A 19386-nucleotide genomic window follows, 5' to 3' on the forward strand; every position below is an offset into this window, starting at 1 on the left:
TGTCATTCAATTTTTTTGCGCGACGCATCGGTCCCTCGCGGTACTTTTGACCTCCCCCTGCCTCCCAGGAGTCTAACTAGGTGCCATGGTAATTTGGTGTTATCAACCGAGTTGATAACGTAAATTGGCCACCGTAAAGAGTTTAAAGGCTGACGCTTCGAGCGTTAGCACTTCGTCAATTGCTCTGACGAAGAGCCAACGCTCAGATGGCAGCCTTTAAACTCTTAACGGTGGCCAATTCACGTTATCAACTCAGTTGATAACACCAAATTACCTCGCTATACTCTCCCACCGACGCAGCACCACAGTTTGTTTAGAAACTTACACCCTTTATAAATAAGTACCATCCCCAACTCTTCATTGGCAAACCTCAAGATAAGCACCGTCAGCATGAGACAGCGTAGGACGAGTTTTTTTTTTCTTTTTTTTCATTTTTAAGGAAAGTATATAGTTCATCACCAACTTCATAGTGCCATCTAAATACACCTTTTCTGCGCAAATGATCGGTGTACATGTCTTTAAAAAAAGAGAGAAAGTGCGTATACCGTAGTTGAGGAAATTGTTCACCACCGTCAATTGAGCGTATTGTTATCCCTCAGCAGTGGCCTGAGAAGAGTGGTTGCAGGCGAAAAAAGAGGGTTGGGACCTAGGGAGAGAGAATGACAGATTCCCTCGCCTCTCCCCTCCCCCCTCCTTCGTCAGACTCTCGCTACTTTGCCCGTCCTTTGTAATCGAAAACCTCCAGACATATGCTAATGTTCCAGAATTTTTAGAATTCACTCTTAGTGCCATGGAAATCGGAATAGGTTGCAGCCCAACTAGCCACTTGACTTGAGTATGAAATTAACCTATTCATCTTTCTGATCTCAATGTGTATTCAAGATAAATTTAAACAATGTCGTTCGACTAAATATTTGAGTTGTATCAATAGAGCGGCTTGTCTTATTGTTGGAGTAAGTTCTGCAAGTGTTACATCACAAATTTCTACAAAGTTCTCACTGGCTACATGACAATTCGCAAAAATTTGTTCAAATTCTGAAAACGATCGGTCACTGATCATGCAAACATTAATAAGGCATTTTTTTAATTCTTCTCTTCTGAATAAATTAAATTAGTAGAATAAAAAGAAATCACTGTGGCGTTACAACGTCAGCAGGTTTTATTCAACGATAGATTTTGCCGGAAAGCTTCCGATTCATTGCTCATTTGTTTACAACGCGAAAACAGTTCGTATGTAGTAGAATGATCTTTTTTATACAAGATTCGCTGCTGTTTGTAGCCAAGGCGCTGAGTACGCCAGTCGAGCAGGTAAGGTATATTTTTGTAGTTACCTCGCCAATCGATTACTGTGTATGTGTCCTAGATTCAAGATTTAAACGCGTCCTGTCTGTCTCACTGAATCAGCTTACCGACTGTTCCTTTATAAAAAGTAGAAACCCAGTGTTCCACACGCGAAAAAAGACACAGTTATTTCGTAATTATAACTCTATTCCATCTTAAAAAATTATAGTATTGTGCACCCTTTGTCGTAATGTTTATATGCTTAAGTATGGTCAAATGATTTAAACTTCCTGCCGTGTAACCATCACGTTTATCATCTCGAGGAACTCAGAAAAAGTGTATTATAATCTTTGTGAACCACAACTTTTCTCTAAATCAACGGCGATGTTATACGAGCTAGATATGTATATTGTCATCTCTGCAGATCCAGTTCGTCTTTTGCATGCTGTTATGTTTCCCGCTTGGATCCGTATATCGCACAACATTACATCCGAAAAGGGTGTCAGCAAATACACGCTTGGCAATGACAATACTTTGGGGCCTTTTTTTAGGCTGGATATGTTTAGGAAGGTAGGATTTTAATTCTGAAACATTTCGTAAAATTTAGTTGAGCTTTCCGCTTCGCTTAATGCATATATTACACTTGGTTTTTGCATGAGTAGTCATTGGCTATGATTTGAGTATTTACATTTGACTTATTTTAGTGCTCAAGGTTAAGAAGTGTCAGAAACATGGGAAAATTTTTTCTCAGCAGGGTGTCCTGAATCGACTTCTTAGCTTCCTTATTTCATGTCAAGGAAATTTCTATTCATACTATAAAGATTTCTAGAACAATATCTCAATTAACTTAATATATGCATTAAGACATCTTTGTGTTTTGGCTGTCTTTGTTGGTTTCATATAGTAGACAGATATTTTCTGCCAGAAAAGAGCGCATTGCAATTGAGTGTTATAAAAACAAAGTCAAAGAACTGCAAACGGATTTTAACGCCATTTAGGAGTCGGATATTTCGGCCACAACAGTGCGCATTGCAATTGCGTGTTATAACAACAAATCAAAGTAATAAAAACAAGTTTTAACACAAAAGGAATACCTTGAACAGTCAATTAGATCTCAGAGTAAACGCAAGCAAGCAACCTAAAGCGCGGGAAATCGCCTGTGACAGTCTTGCACTGCTCGAGCGAAGGAATTGGTCGGAATGTCAATCACAGCCGTGGCGAGGCAAGCCGTATTATTTTCGATGTTCAATTGAAAATTGTCCTATTGCGCTAACAAATCTCGTCTCTTCATTGACTTGATAGGTGAGCAGGGAGATTTCTATTTTTCCTTTTATTTTCAGCGAAATGATTATCCTGATTCTAGTGTGTGCACTCTGTTACGGGTTCACAGTGAGTGTTAATCCAAAGAAAGTCCACAAGTAAGTAAAACTGCACTTTGGTCCTTGATCCAATATTATTTCAGTTGAAACGTCTTATACTGGCGTCTCAATGGCTCATAATACCTACCCACCGATTGCCCTACAGCCATTATGTCGTCAGATCTAATAAGACGGTCAAATGAGCGGACTTTTGAAACGGCTGAGAGGCAGCCAAAATAACAACCCAATCTAGAACTTCTCACAAGGTTAAAGACGGTCATGTTAACCAGCTAGTCATGATGTTCTAACTCCCAGCATGTTTGGTAAAGCTCGTAAAAAATGGTAAATCACCCTTACTCGAATAGACTTTGTGACCGCTGTACTGTCAGATCCATCGGTATGTCATGTTACGTTTTCACAAGAGAAAGTAATGTGCCATTATTTCCTCAAACTATTCATTATTCAACTTTTGTTATCATATTATTGTCACTGTCCAGGGTCGTCATTGTGGTATCTTTGATCTGGTTGTCAGTGGGACAAATAGCCCGGATGATCCTTTACTATGGAATCAATAGATTTGACTACTCAGGGTGAGGCGAAATCTTTATGATTAACCCTTTACGCCCTGTCATCATACTGTGCAGCAAACATATCCTAAAGTTCTTGATATGGAAAATTTGTTTCATAAAGAAAAGCTTCTTTGGTTTTTTTCCCTTTATTCTCGCAACCTTGGTGTCTGATTCAAGGGTGACATTGTAAGGAGAACTTAGATGCTAGTCAGGTTCAGTGATCGACCAATCTTCAGAGTACTTCAGAGTACTGTGATACTTTCTTTCCTCCTCCAGAGGTCTGGGACTAGTTTAGCCTTGATTTAGTTGTGTATCCATATCTCTCACGGCCAACCACTCCAGCGGGACCTGGTCACGAGATGAAACTCGTCCTTGAATCACCAAGACGTTTCCAGATCTCTCCAACTAAACGTAACTGACAATTTCAAAGTCGTGTTGAGGGACTGACGCGAGTTTTATGACACAAATTCGCTGAATTAGCAACATTTATAAGTATTTTAGGAACTTAAAGAGGCATATTGGTCTTTCAGCCGCCTGATGATCATGTTTCAAAAAGTGACATATTTGGCATTCAGCTTACATGATGGTAAGATCATAAAGTGCCTAGAAAAGTCCATTTGATAACAGTTTTCATATGTGACTTGTCAAGAAGAGCGGAAAATACCAGGCCGTTGAGGTGGCTTTCGTTGCCCTGCGCCACGATCAGCTTTGCACGCGATACAGTTGGAGCCGACCTGAGAAGATATCTCGCGCACTAGAAAATACCATACCATAATACTTTCTGTTTGCCAGCCGATGCAAACCGATTCCTTCGGTGTCTTTTATATGCAAGTTTTATGTAATTTTTCAAGTCTCCTATAATGAATTTGGATAGTCTAGTAGAATTCAGAATGTGTGTAAATACTCAAGAACTTTGCATTTTGTGCTAAAGGGCAACGTGAATCGTTCCGCCGAAGCTTATAATATTTTAAGATCAACATTTAAAGTATTTTGCTCGCTGAGATTCACTGTAGAGTTCTCACCACTGAGTCAATGGGTAGAAACTCTAATGAAACCTTAGGTGATTTCAAATTAAACGCTGAGTGTATATATTATGTTTATAAAAACGTTCAATATGCGCTGTGGAGAGTTAGAATCATTTTTAACGGCAGGGCTTGGAAGACGGGAAGTTGAACTTTCGAAGGATCAAAAAGAGCAGAGAATTCAGTGAGTATTCCGAGCTTTTCCCAATAGATTATAAATTGCATTAAGCTTTCCTATAACTGTTTTAAAAAATTTGTCAAGTAGATGGCATGTTCCTGCGCGTCTGTTCAGCAACAGATTACAGATGACATCAAAACGTGGTGAGAACAAAACAGTGGCACATGAGGTGCAGCCAGGTGTCAAAGCCTGGATTTTTCCAAGCTTCTTTTTCTGTAACTTCTTCAATATTAGCTCATATGCGAGAACTTTTTTTTTTATTTCTGTTCACGTCAATAGTACATAGACAAGCATATGTCCATTTGTTTCGACAGACGCATCCCTTCACTACTAGAGTACTTTGGGTATATGTTTCACCACAGCACGCTGTTAGCAGGTCCTGTATGTACTTTTAATGACTTCATGGACTTTATTGAAGGGCGCGACATCGCAAGTGCTACAGATCAGGTTCGCAGAAAGATTCTTGCCACAGTTTATCGTTTCCTTTTATTAACTAACTTTTGTACCGTGGTAATTTATCTCACAATTTAGATATCTTACTATACTATGAAGATTTTATTCAGTGACGGACCTAGATCTTGAGCTGAGGAGGGGGGGGGGGGGTTTGTCGCTTATCCTACCGCTTTCTTTCCTTCTACAATTCTTTCTTTCTTTTTTTACCCAAAATAAGGGCCTGGGCCCCCTGTGTTCCTTTCCCTAGATCCGTCACTGAGATTTAAGCTATCAATTAAGATTCACAAAGTTTCGACTGCTATACTGTTGCATACTTGTTATTATTAATCGGCGGAAGATCGGGGGAGGGGTCAGAGGTTTTTAGTCATGTCACGATGAAATTTACCTGACCCCCCCCTCCCCCCCACAAGGCTTTGTAGTATTTTAATGATCCTCTTCATTGTCAGTCAATTTTCTAAAGTACCTCATTCATACTCTGTTAGGGACGATTGAGACCCCCTCCACCCCCCTGATAACCATTTGCCCCCTCCCTCCCTCCCTCCCCAAAAAATCCCTCAACCCCCCATGAAGCAAGATGGTCAGCCGCTATTGGTTCGTTTTGGCGTGCTTTCATTGATGCATTTCAATCCTCATCATTATTTTGACAAGTAGATTTTGTTCCCTCAAAGGTCAGACAAACGATTGGGTATTTATTTATCAACAATCAGATGGATTTCTTGAATAAAAAGTGTTTCACTTTTCGAAGAGCTATGTTGTAGTGTCAGCAGAGGATGGTTAGAGCTCAGAACTCGTTAGCGATTTAAACCTATAAATATATTAATATATGCCTTAGCAATCATAAACTTTCTTTTGTTCTAACTCTCTATTAACAACAGGAAACCAAAAAGGAACCTTCACCAACGGTAAGTTACTTTATTTAAAAAAAAACGGTAAATAATCTGATCTCTTTGTGTACCTAAACCCGAATTCAACTGAACGCAAAAGCAATTTTAAATGGAGTGTCAAAAGTAATCCGGGATTACATTAATATTGTATTTACTTTCTTGTGCTTTGTGATTGGTCCAGAGAAAACTCACACTACTTTCTCTACCAATCAGATTAAAACTGAAACCAAATGCGACTTGGTCGCCCGCGTTTTCCCGCGCTTTAAGCACTTTGCTTGTTTTTACGTTGAGTTCTCATTGGCCCTCGTAATTTTTATTTCTTCTGATTGTGATATCTTTGGTTTTGGTTGTTACAATGCTCGGTCAAGATGCGTCCTAACAGCTCTTCGATTCTGCTTTCTTATCAGAATGCTGTTGTAACGAAGCTCGCCTCAAGTCTCCTGTGTCTGGTCCTCTTCTGCATTTTGTCCAAAATATTTCCTTTCCATCTTACTGCAGGTATGCGTTTCTATTGATTCGTCTTGATACAGCTCACAATTCTCTGCCAATAGGGAACAAGAAATGTTTAAGTGGCTCGAAGGGAGAATTCACAATTAGACCCGAGGGTAAAAATTTAAAGATATGCAGATGAATCATTTTTTATCTCATTTTTCTCAGTAATAGTTTGCTTAAAAAAAAAACATATTCGACTTTTTATCGCTAAATGAAAATGAGAGTGATCTTCTCAGTAACAAACATTACTTAAGCAAAAGTGGAAATAGAGCCTGAAAAAAATTAAGGCTTGTACGGAAGTCGGAACCATGACCCCCATGCGATATCGGTGCCGTGCTCTACCAACTGAGCTAACAAGCTAACTGGGAACTAGTTGTTTTTTGGTTTGTAATAAATCTGTGAAGTAATAAATGAACGACTGTGAAAATATGAATATCAAATGAACTCCCAGTTGGCTTGATAGTTCTATTGGTAGCGCACTGCACCAGTTTCGCGGAGGTTCAACTCCCGTACAAGCCTGAAATTTTTTCAGGCTTTGTTTCCATTACTGCTAAAGTAGTGTTTGTTACTAGGAAGATCACTCTCATCTTTTTTTCAGGCCTCATTTTCACTACTGCTTTAATAAGTAATGTTCATGACTGCGCTGATCACTCTTAATTTCATTTATTAATCCGCAGTTCAAATATATTATATTTATATAATCACAGTCGTATTTTCATCTCTAATTAGCCAGTACCATACTGTTCATTTATTCCAGATTCCAGTTTCATTGCCAATAGTTCTTTCTTGTGGAGAATGGCTTTTGCGTTTCTTGCCATGTTCACTACACGTTTTAAGTATTATTTTGCTTGGATTATCGGTAAGTCGACAGTTACTTTTCTTTGTTCATGAAGGGTAAAAGGACTGCGTCTGCGCATGAATTATGTAAGCCCTACTGCTGAAGTATGGGCAATGCAACTCCCTGTAAATGAAATACAAGTCCATCGCTCTAACGTCATGTCCGCGATTTTAATCCACAGCGGACGCAGTAAATAACGCATGCGGCTTAGGATTCAATGGTTATGATTCAAGCGGGCGAGAGCTTTGGAACAAAATGACAAATGTTTATCCAGTGGATTTAGAGGTTTGTGAATCTGATTTGGGAAACTAAACAAATTTATCAACGAATATAAAATCTAAGAGGTTCCAGATTGGTAGTTTTCAGTTGGTAAAATTTCCTGACCTTTTCCACTGAGAAGGAGCTGGTTCAAAAGAAATTTTAACTTCTCAAACGAACCTAGTGGCTTGAGTTTGCCACAGGTGACCATTAGTTGTTCCGGTTTCCACGGCAACGAAGTAGTCATCTTTAAAAGTATCCCATTTCATCGCTGTCAGTTCTCCTCTAAAAAGTCAGGTTTCTGCCTGTGCTAAATGATACTCCTAGGTAAAGAGAGGGACTGGAAGAGATAAAAGTTTCTTGCTAAGTAGACAACAAAATGAGCCAAGTAGAGCTTGGACCCAGCTCCCTCAAGCAGGATTCTAACGCGCTAATCTCTAGTCCATAACGCCATAACGTATGCATTATAAACAGGGATGGCAGGTCTTGAAACAGTTTTGTTATTTTGGTATTTGAGGAGGGAATTACACTGCATGACCATGTAAAACGATGTAAGAGCCTCGTATTTTTACACCACTCAGTCTAACCCATCAGACGATATTTAGAGCTTTGACTGACCGTTGTTAGTTCTTCTATGTGAACAATATTATACAATCTGCTCCTAGATATTTTAATGAGTCATATCTCCTGAGTGAAATACGAGTAAAATACTCACGAAATGATTGAACCTTACAAAAATACCACGTCGAGTCTTTCTCTAGATTAAGTCGTAAGCTTTGTATTGTTTGGTATTCCTAGATATCCACGAACTTCAAAGACTTGTTGAACAACTGGAATATAACAACAAATCTTTGGCTTAAAAGGTGAGCACTAGGAACATTGAGACTTAATCAACGATGTCAATTTACAACATAAAATTGTTATAACCACTTTTTATCAAGCTACATCACCTAAGAATCCACAAACTAAATCTTTTAGCCTAAGGATTTAACTCGAGATTTTCCTTTCCAAATGTTATACAATTCCTCATGAATCAGTTAAGAGAAATTAGTGTTATATCAAATGGCAATACTCTTGCACTGATACAATTTTCAATTGCTGGATAATAAATTGATATTAATAAATTGAAATTCGATGAGTACAGGAACAGTTTTTCTATCTCCCTACTCACCCCTACCCCCTTCAGATCAGGTGGGAAAATTAAAAAACAACTTTGTCTTTCGAAGTAAACGAAACTGACAAGCGTTCTCTCTCGTGACTGTTTGTCTATTCTTTCTCTTTGTATCAGGATTGTTTATCAGCGAGTATCTCACCATAGAACGTACTTCACTTTAGCTGTATCTGCCATATGGCATGGATTTTATCCCGGTTATCTTTTGGCATTGTTAGTTTCTATATTACTCATAGCAGCTGATAGGAAGGTAAGCTTCTAACTGTTGAAATAACTGACGTTACTACGCTCCAGTCATGCTGTGCAATCAACAAAGAGATCCCATGTTGCCTTGCGTCTGTTTCGTCATAGATCACAGGTGACGTCAAAATGTTGTAAGTACAAAGAAATGGCAAACGAGACGTAGCCGAGTCTGACGTCTTCTGTGATCTATACCTGAACAGACCCACGGCAATGGAATCTATTTGTCTTATTGAAAAGAAGAAAAAGCTAAAAAAAAAATTGAAATGGTGACGTCATCTATGCGTCTGTCCTCCATAAAAAGGCCAATAGGTCATAGGTGAGAACCGATCAATAATGCGTGGGTAATCCATGATATTACATAGGCCTGTATGGCCTCTGACCAGAGCTTGGCCAAGTGACGGAGTGGTGAAAATACAACAAGTAAATGAATACTCTTATTCCAGGTGCGACATGCTTGTGACGACCTTCGCGGAAGGACATCTCCGTTGATCAATAGCTTGTTGCAATTTCTTCAGTGGATGGCTTGTAACCCTCTATGTGCCTCCTATTGTTTGGCAGCGTTTGTGCTACTGAGATTTGATCTCTCAATGAATTTCTACAGGTAAGATGACTCATGCGTTGCTATTGGTAGGTGGTGATTCGCCTTCTGATGGGAAACTTGTTCTGTCAGGACGCATACATCTATCCAGGTCTGCCCCCTTTGTGCTCGTAGAATGTTGAAAAGTTGCTCTGATATTGCCCAAAGTCCAAAAAAAGGTGACTAAATTTCAAAACTTCCTACTTTAATTTCTTGATATTTTTAAATAGACGTTAATCAAAGCTTTATACGCTTTTTCTACGCTGCGATTGCCAACATCTTACCTTTAAAGAGTTGCTTGCAAATATGGGCGAAACTTAAGGATACTTCTAAGTCTAACAGAACAAAACACTTAGTTCGTTTGTGTTGATAATTATTCAATAAATTTGCATGAATAGAAGTTTTCTATAAAATCGTTAACTTTTTCATGCTTGATATGGACTCCAAACCAATATTTTATTCAAAAATTATCAGAAAGACAAAATTAAAATTTCTCGAGGTTGCCAGAACCGCAAAAAGTTGCTTCAAACGCCAAAAGTTACTCAAAAGTTGCCGAATACAATCAGGACAGGCCCACATCCATGTTTTTAACATAAACCAACAGCTTGGTGCCAATTTTTTCGAAGAGTGATAACTAAGTTCGGACTTCTCTGCCATGAGCCGAAGTCATTCAAATCGATATAGAGGACAACTTGACGCAGTGATCCAAAAGTTACCGTGCTAGACCCTGAGTCAAGAGAGCTGAGTTTGAGTCCTAGCGAGGTCATTGTGCAGTGCTCTTGGACAAGACACTTTATCCTCACAAAGTCTCTCTCCTCCCAGTTACAACTGATCCAAAATTTCTGGAGGCTCCTTGTCACAAGATAAAGGATTTAACCATTAAGTACTGACTTGAACAATCTATAATCACAACCATTACAGTTTCCTCAAATGTGATCGGTACATCACCTGCTTTAATTTCACTAATCACCCTGTACAGTTGTAATCGGATACCTGTAATCGGACACCTGTAATCGGACACCTGTAATCGGACAGTTAAAGCAGCCAATCATCTCAAGTTCACTCAGCTAAATCCACCAATCACAGAATTGATCACAATAACAATTGCAATAACTAGGAAATTTCCAAATTTTTTTCTTTAGACATTGTCCCTACTGGAGATGTTTGTCGTAACTGTTTTTTTTTCGGAAATTGTAATGGTAATGATTGACTGGTAACAGGACTTCGCGTCGTCTAATTCTGTCTGTAATCATACTCGTGTGTGACAATTCGGACTCCCGCTTCGCGGTCGTCCGATTTTGTTAATCACTTATATGATTACAGACCGAATTGAACTCCACTCAGTCCTATTACCATTATGTAACGCACATGATTTCTACTTCCTAGGTCGACGTATTTCATTGGTCACATTCTGTTGATTGCAACACTGATCATCTGCCCCAGTGGCAAACCAAGGCCTTCCCATGATGCTAGAGGCGCAAACGGTTCCGTGACGCCCAGTGGATCCTTCAAATTCGAACTGAACCACCAGGATGATTCTCTTCCAAGTTTGGCTAACAACAATGCCTTACATCGAAAATTAAAGTGAAAAAACAATGTAGTGTCTACAATCAATTATTTAAGCTCCGTCGCAGTGCAAATTGATATAAGGTTGACGAACCAGGGAATTTTTTTGAAAAATTGTTCTAAACGCTTTCAGTCTCTGGATCTGGGAGTCAGTTCTCCTAACAGATGTTTATAAATTTCGGTGTCGGTCGATCCTAAGAATTTGGAGTTCTCTCCCACAACTGTTCCCTAGGTGATATGTTGGTCTCGTACCCAGACCTTCCGTGGTCAAGCGGGTGCAGTCACACGATAGGATTTGGGTACGAGATGAGTTATACGTGTCTCAATGAGGGGTCATTATTTATCACGGAGGGGGGGCGTGGGGGGGAGGGGCAGAGGATTCTGGTAGTGTCACAGTCAACTAACACGATCACCCCCTCCTAAGGCTCTGTAGCATTTTAGTGATCCCCCTCATTGGCAGTCTGTTTCAAAATCTCCACCCCCCTCCCCCCATTTATTCTCATCACCAGTTGGCACGACGTTGCATTGTCGTTGTTGGGAGAATTAATTTTCTAGTAAATTTTGAGGTTAAATAAGCTTTTAAATTAACAGCATACGTTTGAATTATGAAACGTTATCCATCGCCAATGGTTATACAAGTATTTCTGAATGCTAAGTAAATTGTATTCCAAAAAAAATTAATAAAGTAGTTTGTATTAATGTTTTCATTATGAAAAGAAAGGGGATAAGACAATAAATAAAATAAACAATGCAGCGACAAATTCTTTTTCCACAAGAATCATATGAATGGCTTCTCGAAGAACGATGAAGTATTCCTGTGAATAGGGTATATTCCTGAAATCAGATCAACCTAAATGCTCATCTGATACTAACACATTTAGTTGTATCCGGCCATAATGTAATTACTCCGGTGAGTGTAAAGATGCGTGCGCTCTGATTGGTCAAGTATTACGTCATATCTCGCTATAATTACCTCGCGTGAGGTAAATATAGCGTAGGCGCTGAATTTCAAAATGGCTGCCTCGCGTTTTGTCAGTGTTATCGAGGAAGTATACCAGAATTAAATCAGAATTATACCAGAACCGGGCTAACTTGAACGCGATTAAGTCGAGCTCCCCTACCCCAGTAACTCGAAAAAGATCCGATTTCCCTTGACATCATATTTTCAGGGATTTACTATCAGCTCACTGGAAGCCCCCATCACTCCAACCAATTTTCTGTCACCCTTAGAAGTGCGAGCAGGCGGGGCTCTTCTGTAATTTTTATTAGCCATAATGTGAATCAAAAGTGTTTGAAAAAGCTTATTTCAATAAATAGGGAGTCAAAGATATGATGCCATTGCAAGATAGCCCGATGAAGAAAGAAAAAAACACTTAATACCATGAGCAGTATTGTTTCATTATAAGTTACGTAGAAAAAGTTGCAGCTCCTAAGAGCTACAAAACAGAGCAAAATATTCTAATCATCATATCCAAATTATCATAATTTATTTCATCGTATTTACAGGTATTATATATATTAATTTTCTAACGTAAATTTGGTGAAATAACAAGTACAAACCTCAGTAGCTATTTTTTTAAAGTTCAGGTATCGTTTATGTCGCAGAAAAATCATAAATTTTTTGGTACTGATTAGAAAACTGGGGATTCTTAGAACGCCAATATACCTATTATTACGTTCTATCTTTTTATACCAACAGAAGTAATGCCTCTAGCGCAGAAGCGCGTATATCCTGCTAAAATCTGAGCCACAGTTCAAACTATACATACGGTGCTGAGTGAAGGGGCCTTTAAGAATTAAGCTTTATAAGGTTCTAAAAGATTCCTTAAATAAAATTCTGTCTAAAATTCATTGAGTGTCTTCTTCTATGACCCTACAATCAGGTTCTCTTTTAGCAGGCTGTTAGGTGTACCCTTACGAAACAGTTCATTTGGTGATTCCATATTCTTTTTAACTCTGTTTCGGAGCTCTGTTAAATTCTCATCTGTTGAGTTGCCTTTTTTGTCTTTCTCTTCATCTCTTACATCCACATTTTCGGTTTTATTGTCTTTCTTTCCTTCAGTCTTGGACTTCCCACCACTTAGGAGAAGAAACGCCATGATGGACCAAACAATTCCATAAAAATACATAGAACTGGAGAAGAAAAACAACTTTTAAATCAATATGCTACACAGTTTTCGCGGAGTTGGGCAAATGAGAGACGAGACTACCACAGGTAACCCACCCTTCTGTCCCTCATCTGATGTGTATACCAGTCTTAATACCGTGCGTTAAAATGCAGTGGTATTTGAACATTGCAATTTTACAAATTTGGACTATCGGTAATCCGCACCTTTTTTCTAATATTGCTAGGAGAATGTAGGGAAGCGGACGTTCTATCGTGTCGTAGAGAGAGAAGGGACTGAGTCTCAGTAACGAGATAACTAGCCTCTTGCACGTCTCGTCCCAATCTCTACTCGGCTAAAGCTTGTGCTCAACTCAAAAGCTCTGATACGGGCCGGCAAAGTTAAAATTTGTGCTAATTCATGATGTTCATATCCCTGTAAGTGTCATTACGAAACAGATAAAGTTAAAGAAATTCTTACCGCCAAAACTCCAAGCCAAATCTAGCTTCCAAACCAACGAATGGGATGGAAGCAAACGTCAAAGAAAGGATGGTTACTGCGCATGTTACGAGGTCATACAAACGAGAGGAGACATGTGAGCCTTGAAAGAGAGGCCTGTATTTTCTACGAACCTACAAACAAAATCGCAAGAAACATTTCCTTTATTTTTACCTGGAACAAAAATATTTTAAGGCCACCTGTTCTCATTTCAACAGTTTTCAGTTTGCAAATAAATACCTTCCTCGCTGCTTCAACCATAAGTCCACAAGTTGCAAAGGCCATGTAGTATCCTGGGTAGAACCCATGCCACACAGCAGACAAGACGAACACAGCCAGCGTGGGATGATGTGAAACTCGTTCATACACAATTCTGTGAGAAAGTATTGTAATAAGAATTAATTCATGTGTAATATTAAGCCACATAAAATTGTTAACTTCATGACACAAATGAACCAAGCTCTTAATAAATGGGATAAATTGCCATTATTTGATAGACTTCTTGAAAGTGCCCCGATCAAAGATTCAGTTGGTGGTTTTCAGAGTGTAAAAGGAGCAAAGGAAATTGTATTAAGAAAAAGGAATTCTTTTCCCGAAACCACGATAACTTGGAAATAGAAAGAAACGTTTTTTCCCCCCCAAGAAATGTTAAACTTGGGGGTCACAGAGTGAGTAACAAATGTGTGACCCACAAAAGGTTCGTTTTCCCAGTTTAAGCAAACACCATGACGTTAACATCTAATAAACTGTCAGTCTTTTCGTTCGCAACACTCACTAAAATACCAATAGTGATTTAGTGACCGTTGTTCCCCGCGCAACAGGAAGCTTGCGTCTTCCACTTTGATTTTTATTGGCTCTCTTTGATCATTTATTATATACTCAACAAAATATCGCGTTTCTGATTGACCAATGATGAATGCATAAATAGGTTATAGAGTGCAATAGAGGTTATAGAGTGCAATAGAGGTTATAGAGTGCAATACGGAGAAGTTGCCATGGAAACACCGGGGAAGCGCCAAATTTGAACACCAAATTATAAAAAAATCGAGAATATAATAAATAAAAAATCGTATGAACCTGCTCGTGCATTTCGTGATTTATGGTCACTCGTGATGTTTTGAAAGTTCTCAAAATTGCACGAGCCGTAGGCGAGTGCAATTTGAGAACTTTCAAAACATCACGAGTGACCATAAATCACGAAATGCACGAGCAGGTTCATACGATTTTTTATTTATTATATTCTCGATTTTTTTAACATCGCTCGTGCCCATAAATCACGAAATGCACTCGCGTTCATACGATTTCCTATACATATCATAGTAAGAGTTGTCGTATGACCCGTCCGGTCCCCCGCGCGCTTTTACCGAAAAACATTTGACAAAAACCCCCCCGTATGGGGGCCCTTTATGATGGTTTGAGGAGGGCCAGAAATGGTCAACCGCCCCAACGAGATGGGAGCTGAAAGAGGAGAAGAAGAAAAAACGAAAGTGCACATTATGCCCTCGGGCCAAATATTTTCCCGTCCGGCCCTCCCACTCAATCAATAAAAAGATAACAACATACCTTCTCAACCACAGGACTGTACAGATATTCCAGTTGTCTAGTACTTCCTTCAGACTCGTTGCAAACTGAAAGAAAAGCGAAGGAATGGAGAAAATGGTAGAAAACCCAAATAAAATCCAATGATTTTAGACAAAAAAAAAGAACACACACACAAACGCACCTCGATCTTGAAAATATTCACAATAGTCATACGGTTCCACTTCGCTCTTCCATTTTCGTCAAAACCGTTGAATCCGAGTCCACAAAAGTTATTCATTGCCTCCGCTGAAAGCAACAATTAAATATTACATAAACTGAATTACACAAACTCTTTTTGAATGGTTTTCACTTATGATCTAGATGTTATGATCATAGATGACGTCACCGTTAACAGCATTTGGTTTTTTTATTACATAAAACAAACAGATTCATTGTTGCTGTGGGCCTGTACAGCAACAGACGACAGAAGACGTAAAAATGTGGTAAAAACATCCGTAATACACTAGCAGTGCCTCGGGTGCCACTTTTTTGGTTAAAACGCGTTTCGACCGCATCTGTGGTATATTAAAGGGGTAAGTTTCTAAAGAAACTGTGGTGCTGCGTCGGTGGGAGAGTATAGCAGGTAATTTAATGTTAACAACTGGGTTGAAAACGTAAATTAGCCACCGTAAAGAGTAAAAAAGCTGACGTTTCGAGCGTTAGCCCTTCGTCAGAGCGATGGTATGTGGTATATTGCCGAGCAGACGCGCGGCAACATGGAATCTGTTTGTTAACGAGATATCGACCCATCAGAACGCGTTTCTTGGAGATCTTAGTTACATAATAATTAGATTATGAGCTCCAGATTCGCCTTCATCAACTATGACGCATAAGAATTGTGAGCAAATAATCTCGTTATTTCAGTTTAAATCTATTAGTCGCTCAAAACTTGGTAACCTACAGACTCAAAGTTATTATTTCATTTTGTTCACAATTGCACTTTGTTAGGCCAGTCACTATCTATCACGGAAGAGCGAGTAAGGTAACCAATCATATTGCAGCATGTGTGATAGAACGTTTCTAAATTTATATTAACACACTTTTCAATTGAGCGCTTCAAAACCAAAACAAAAGGCAATCAGAACAAACAGTCAAAAAATCAGAACGAAGGAAATACCACTGTCCGACGCACGGGAAAACGCAAGTAACCATGGAGTGACAGGCTTCAGGTGTACACCTGATTGGTCGCCAAGAAGTTGGCGCGAAGTTTCAAAATCAATCACAGCAGGAAGTTAAGCGTAATTGTGCAGTCCCGCTACACCTAAGAATTCATGACACAGAGAATGCGCTTGTATCAGTTGCTACAGGTTGAATATCCAACACTATTGCAAGTTGGAGAAGGCTCAGAAGGCTCCTGTTTCCGCTGTTCGACTCAAAAATTGGCTCAAACTCGATGGATTACAAACAACTTTAATCACGAGAAAACGTCAACATTGCCGCCATCTTGAGAAGGCGGCTCGTGCTCCTATAATTCCATTATGCATTCCATAAAGCGTGACACGATGTCACGACATCCGTAACACTACTTACCTAGTTTAAAGGCAAAGTAGTAACGCATTCTCACAGACACTATTGAGATCCAGGCATAAGCAAGTCTCCAAAGTAGAGGATTAGAACTTATGAAATCAGGATCTGTAAGGAAACAGAAAACGCGGTTGAGTTAAAAAAGATCGAGGTTGTGATTCTCTTAAAAAAAAGTGGAGAAGAAGCAAAACGTACATCCGAAGGTGCGTACAGATCCCCCCCCCCATTTAAAGTGACAGGTAAGGGGGGGGCGCATCCTTTATGAGGTTGAGTGCTTTGGGTTTAACCATACTTATTTTTTAAATGATTGATACTAGCTAAAGGAAAAGTTAGCAGTAGAAACTTAAATTAAAGACGTTGATGACAAGAACGTTAAACTTTAAATTTGCGTTTACTTGATGAAGGATAAAACACTTTTCGACAAATTTAAAACAATTGTAATAACAACTGCCTACCAGAAGAGAGAAAATACTTCTAGAGCTCTAAGTAAAAATTAGCAAACTGCCAAAAGCGCGGGAGAACGCGGGCGACCGACGTGCATCTGATTGGTTGAGAGAGTGGCGCGAGTTTTCTGGACCAATCAGAGAAAAAAGTAAAGCAAAACCAATGCAATCCTGAATTTTTTCCGACCTTATCAACTACAGATACAACCACGAAGTGAAACAGAATACCTCCATTCCTGGCGATGGGGTAATTGGATCCAGTTAGAATTACGAAGGCTATACATGTCATCGACGTCATCAGATTTCTAAGAGCAGCAAACTGTGGAAAAAAAAGATGAGAGATTAGCTAAACTTGTGCGGTTTTTAATTAAACTATTCAGTCGAGTTAAAGAGTTCATTAGATTCCCGAGTAGAGCTTGCTAGCGAGCCCTCATTATCACACTCATGTCCAGAAATGCACGTAGTAACGGAAATGTCAGGTAACTGCACCGATCAAATGCCCGGGGAGTCCATGGGCATATGACCGGCGTCTGTGAACGTGGAGTACGGAATTATTTGACACAAAACGCCTTCCCTGGGGTGAGGAATAAGCCATCTAACAGTTGTATACTTAGTTGCCAAGCCTTTGATTTGGAGTGAGGCTGAAGATGACCTTGTTGTGATAGAGACCAATATTTAGTTTACATGATAACAAAGTAATTTAAATTTGAAAAGCAGCAATGTTTGCATCATAACAAGGTCAACCTTAGCCTCACTCCTGTTCAAAGGCTTGGCAACCACGCATGCAACTGTAAAACAGACTATTTGAACCATGTCTGGGTGGATTTGGGACTTTAAACCCTAAGTGTCAAGTCTTTACAGTGGAATAAACGTGGTTTGATTTTTATCATGGAGGAATTTAAAAGTAAAGACTACGCTTTCGAGGGCAAATGGCTTCGAAGAAAAGGTTTACAAATCTGTGAAAAATCTTTAAAGGTATGTTTAAAAGCTAGAGTGTAAATTTGAATTGTCTGATTTGTGGGTTTTTAAAGCTTGGATAGTCGAATTCACTGCCGCTGATCTTGTTTTTCTCGTAAATTGGTTGTTGTCCGCAGAGCATGAACTGCTTTTGAATTATGAATGAACAAACGCTGTAAAATCAAGGCTGTGCTCTAGCGGCGCCCGGTCGCCTCAGGCGACTAACATTTGGTCTCGGGCGACTGAAAAAGAAAAGCGGTCGCCCGTCCGGGCGCATAGATTTCGGCTTGTGTGAAAACCCGAAACGAAACCAGCAAACGTATAGAAACGATACGGAACGGAACGAAACAAAAAGAAACTCCATCGTGCTCCCCGGCTCCCGTTAGCCCGAAAAGCAAAAGCGCTGAAAGCGCAGTGCAATCAATAGCCTGTGTGATCTGTACATTTAGGTTAAATATTAAGTGAGGTCATGGGTCTTGTTTCGCTTCGGTGGATTCTCTTCCGGTTTATTAATATAGTACATGGCCCAGGTTTCTTGTCCATTGAACGACGCGATAAAGCGAGCAACTGATTGTAACTAACATTTTATAATTTTACTTGCTAATTTGATGACATTTGCAGAACTAAAAAATATTCGGCAGGACAACAACAAGAATTGTTCACGCTCAAAGTTGTCGCGTGTGTTATCTAATATTGTTTCACATGGTTTAGCACGAAAAATTATTTTTTCCTTGCCCGTGAGAAACTGCACGATTTTTGCACAAGCATGTGTTGAAGATCTAATTTTCTATTGAAGTGGTTGATGCTTATATTTAATTTTTGTGTTTCAACAGTTTCAATAGTGGAGCGTGTGATTAATAAAACGAAACCGTCCTTTATGCAAATTTGTGTTTATTTAATTAGCTTCGAATAAATTTTCTTAGCGGTTTTAACATGTATGTGGTTAATTTAGAACAGGATTTCATGATATCACAAGTTCGCCAAAATAGAGTACGTGACTGCTAAATATAGTAACTCGCTTCGCCGCCCGTGCCCGGTGAAGTGAATATTGAACGAGAGAGATTAAAGATGAAACTGTTTGGCAATTCTGCGGATTCTCTGGAACTGTAAGAAGTATACAACGCTACTCTTTCAAAACGTCACGGATTAGTAAAGATTGTCATTCAGCAATGGTTTCCTCGGCCAGAATAATTAATAATTAATCAATTAATTATTAATTAATTAATTAATCAATTCGGGCGACCAACCTGGAAGGCTGGGCGACCTACTTGTCATGGTTAGGTGCCCAAAGGGCGCCCTGAAAATTTTCCTAGAGCACAGCCTTGAAAATATAAATTAAATAAAATTTATTCGAAGGTATTGCATTCAGTTGCCGAATGCATCTGTTA

At 39.3% G+C, this 19386-nt stretch overlaps 2 protein-coding genes and 1 long non-coding RNA gene across 4 annotated transcripts in view; 2 read left to right on the top strand and 1 right to left on the bottom strand.

Moving 5' to 3' along the window:
• Positions 1 to 936: 936 nt before the first annotated feature.
• Positions 937 to 11245, top strand: LOC131772759 (lysophospholipid acyltransferase 1). Its single transcript, XM_059088712.2, has 15 exons — positions 937 to 1308; positions 1706 to 1851; positions 2622 to 2699; positions 3137 to 3229; positions 3739 to 3794; positions 4360 to 4414; positions 4723 to 4855; positions 5737 to 5763; positions 6153 to 6243; positions 6995 to 7096; positions 7257 to 7360; positions 8132 to 8196; positions 8622 to 8754; positions 9191 to 9348; positions 10711 to 11245. The coding sequence occupies exons 1-15, from the start codon at positions 1243 to 1245 to the stop codon at positions 10910 to 10912; spliced, it is 1509 nt and encodes a 502-aa protein (XP_058944695.2). The 5' UTR covers positions 937 to 1242; the 3' UTR covers positions 10913 to 11245.
• A 1175-nt stretch (positions 11246 to 12420) lies between these two features.
• Positions 12421 to 19386, bottom strand: part of LOC131772761 (lysophospholipid acyltransferase 2) — a 12696-nt gene continuing 5730 nt past the window's right edge. For both annotated transcript variants that reach the window (XM_059088714.2, XM_059088715.2), the window contains 7 exons: positions 17270 to 17360; positions 16605 to 16706; positions 15217 to 15320; positions 15057 to 15121; positions 13734 to 13866; positions 13476 to 13627; positions 12421 to 13023 (listed from right to left, as the gene is read on the bottom strand). In XM_059088714.2, coding sequence (XP_058944697.2) covers positions 12756 to 13023; positions 13476 to 13627; positions 13734 to 13866; positions 15057 to 15121; positions 15217 to 15320; positions 16605 to 16706; positions 17270 to 17360 — 915 coding nt within the window. In that variant the 3' untranslated portion in view covers positions 12421 to 12755. The remainder of the gene's footprint in view (positions 13024 to 13475; positions 13628 to 13733; positions 13867 to 15056; positions 15122 to 15216; positions 15321 to 16604; positions 16707 to 17269; positions 17361 to 19386) is intronic.
• Positions 17851 to 19386, top strand: part of LOC136281002 (uncharacterized) — a 14244-nt gene continuing 12708 nt past the window's right edge. The window contains exon 1 of the long non-coding RNA XR_010717515.1: positions 17851 to 18016. This is a non-coding gene — a long non-coding RNA (uncharacterized lncRNA). The remainder of the gene's footprint in view (positions 18017 to 19386) is intronic.

The sequence above is a fragment of the Pocillopora verrucosa genome, chromosome 5 (assembly GCF_036669915.1).
Source record: "Pocillopora verrucosa isolate sample1 chromosome 5, ASM3666991v2, whole genome shotgun sequence".
Classification (NCBI taxonomy): Eukaryota; Metazoa; Cnidaria; class Anthozoa; order Scleractinia; family Pocilloporidae; genus Pocillopora; species Pocillopora verrucosa.

What these genes read in the sequence shown, in the direction of transcription:
- LOC131772759 (XM_059088712.2), top strand. Translation starts at nt 1,243, where the DNA reads ATGATCTTTTTTATACAAGATTCGCTGCTGTTTGTAGCCAAGGCGCTG. An exon ending in GGCTGGATATGTTTAGGAAG is followed by an intron (nt 1,852 to 2,621) that starts GTAGGATTTTAA and finishes TTTTATTTTCAG; the next exon opens with CGAAATGATTATCCTGATTC. An exon ending in TCCTTTCCATCTTACTGCAG is followed by an intron (nt 6,244 to 6,994) that starts GTATGCGTTTCT and finishes CATTTATTCCAG; the next exon opens with ATTCCAGTTTCATTGCCAAT.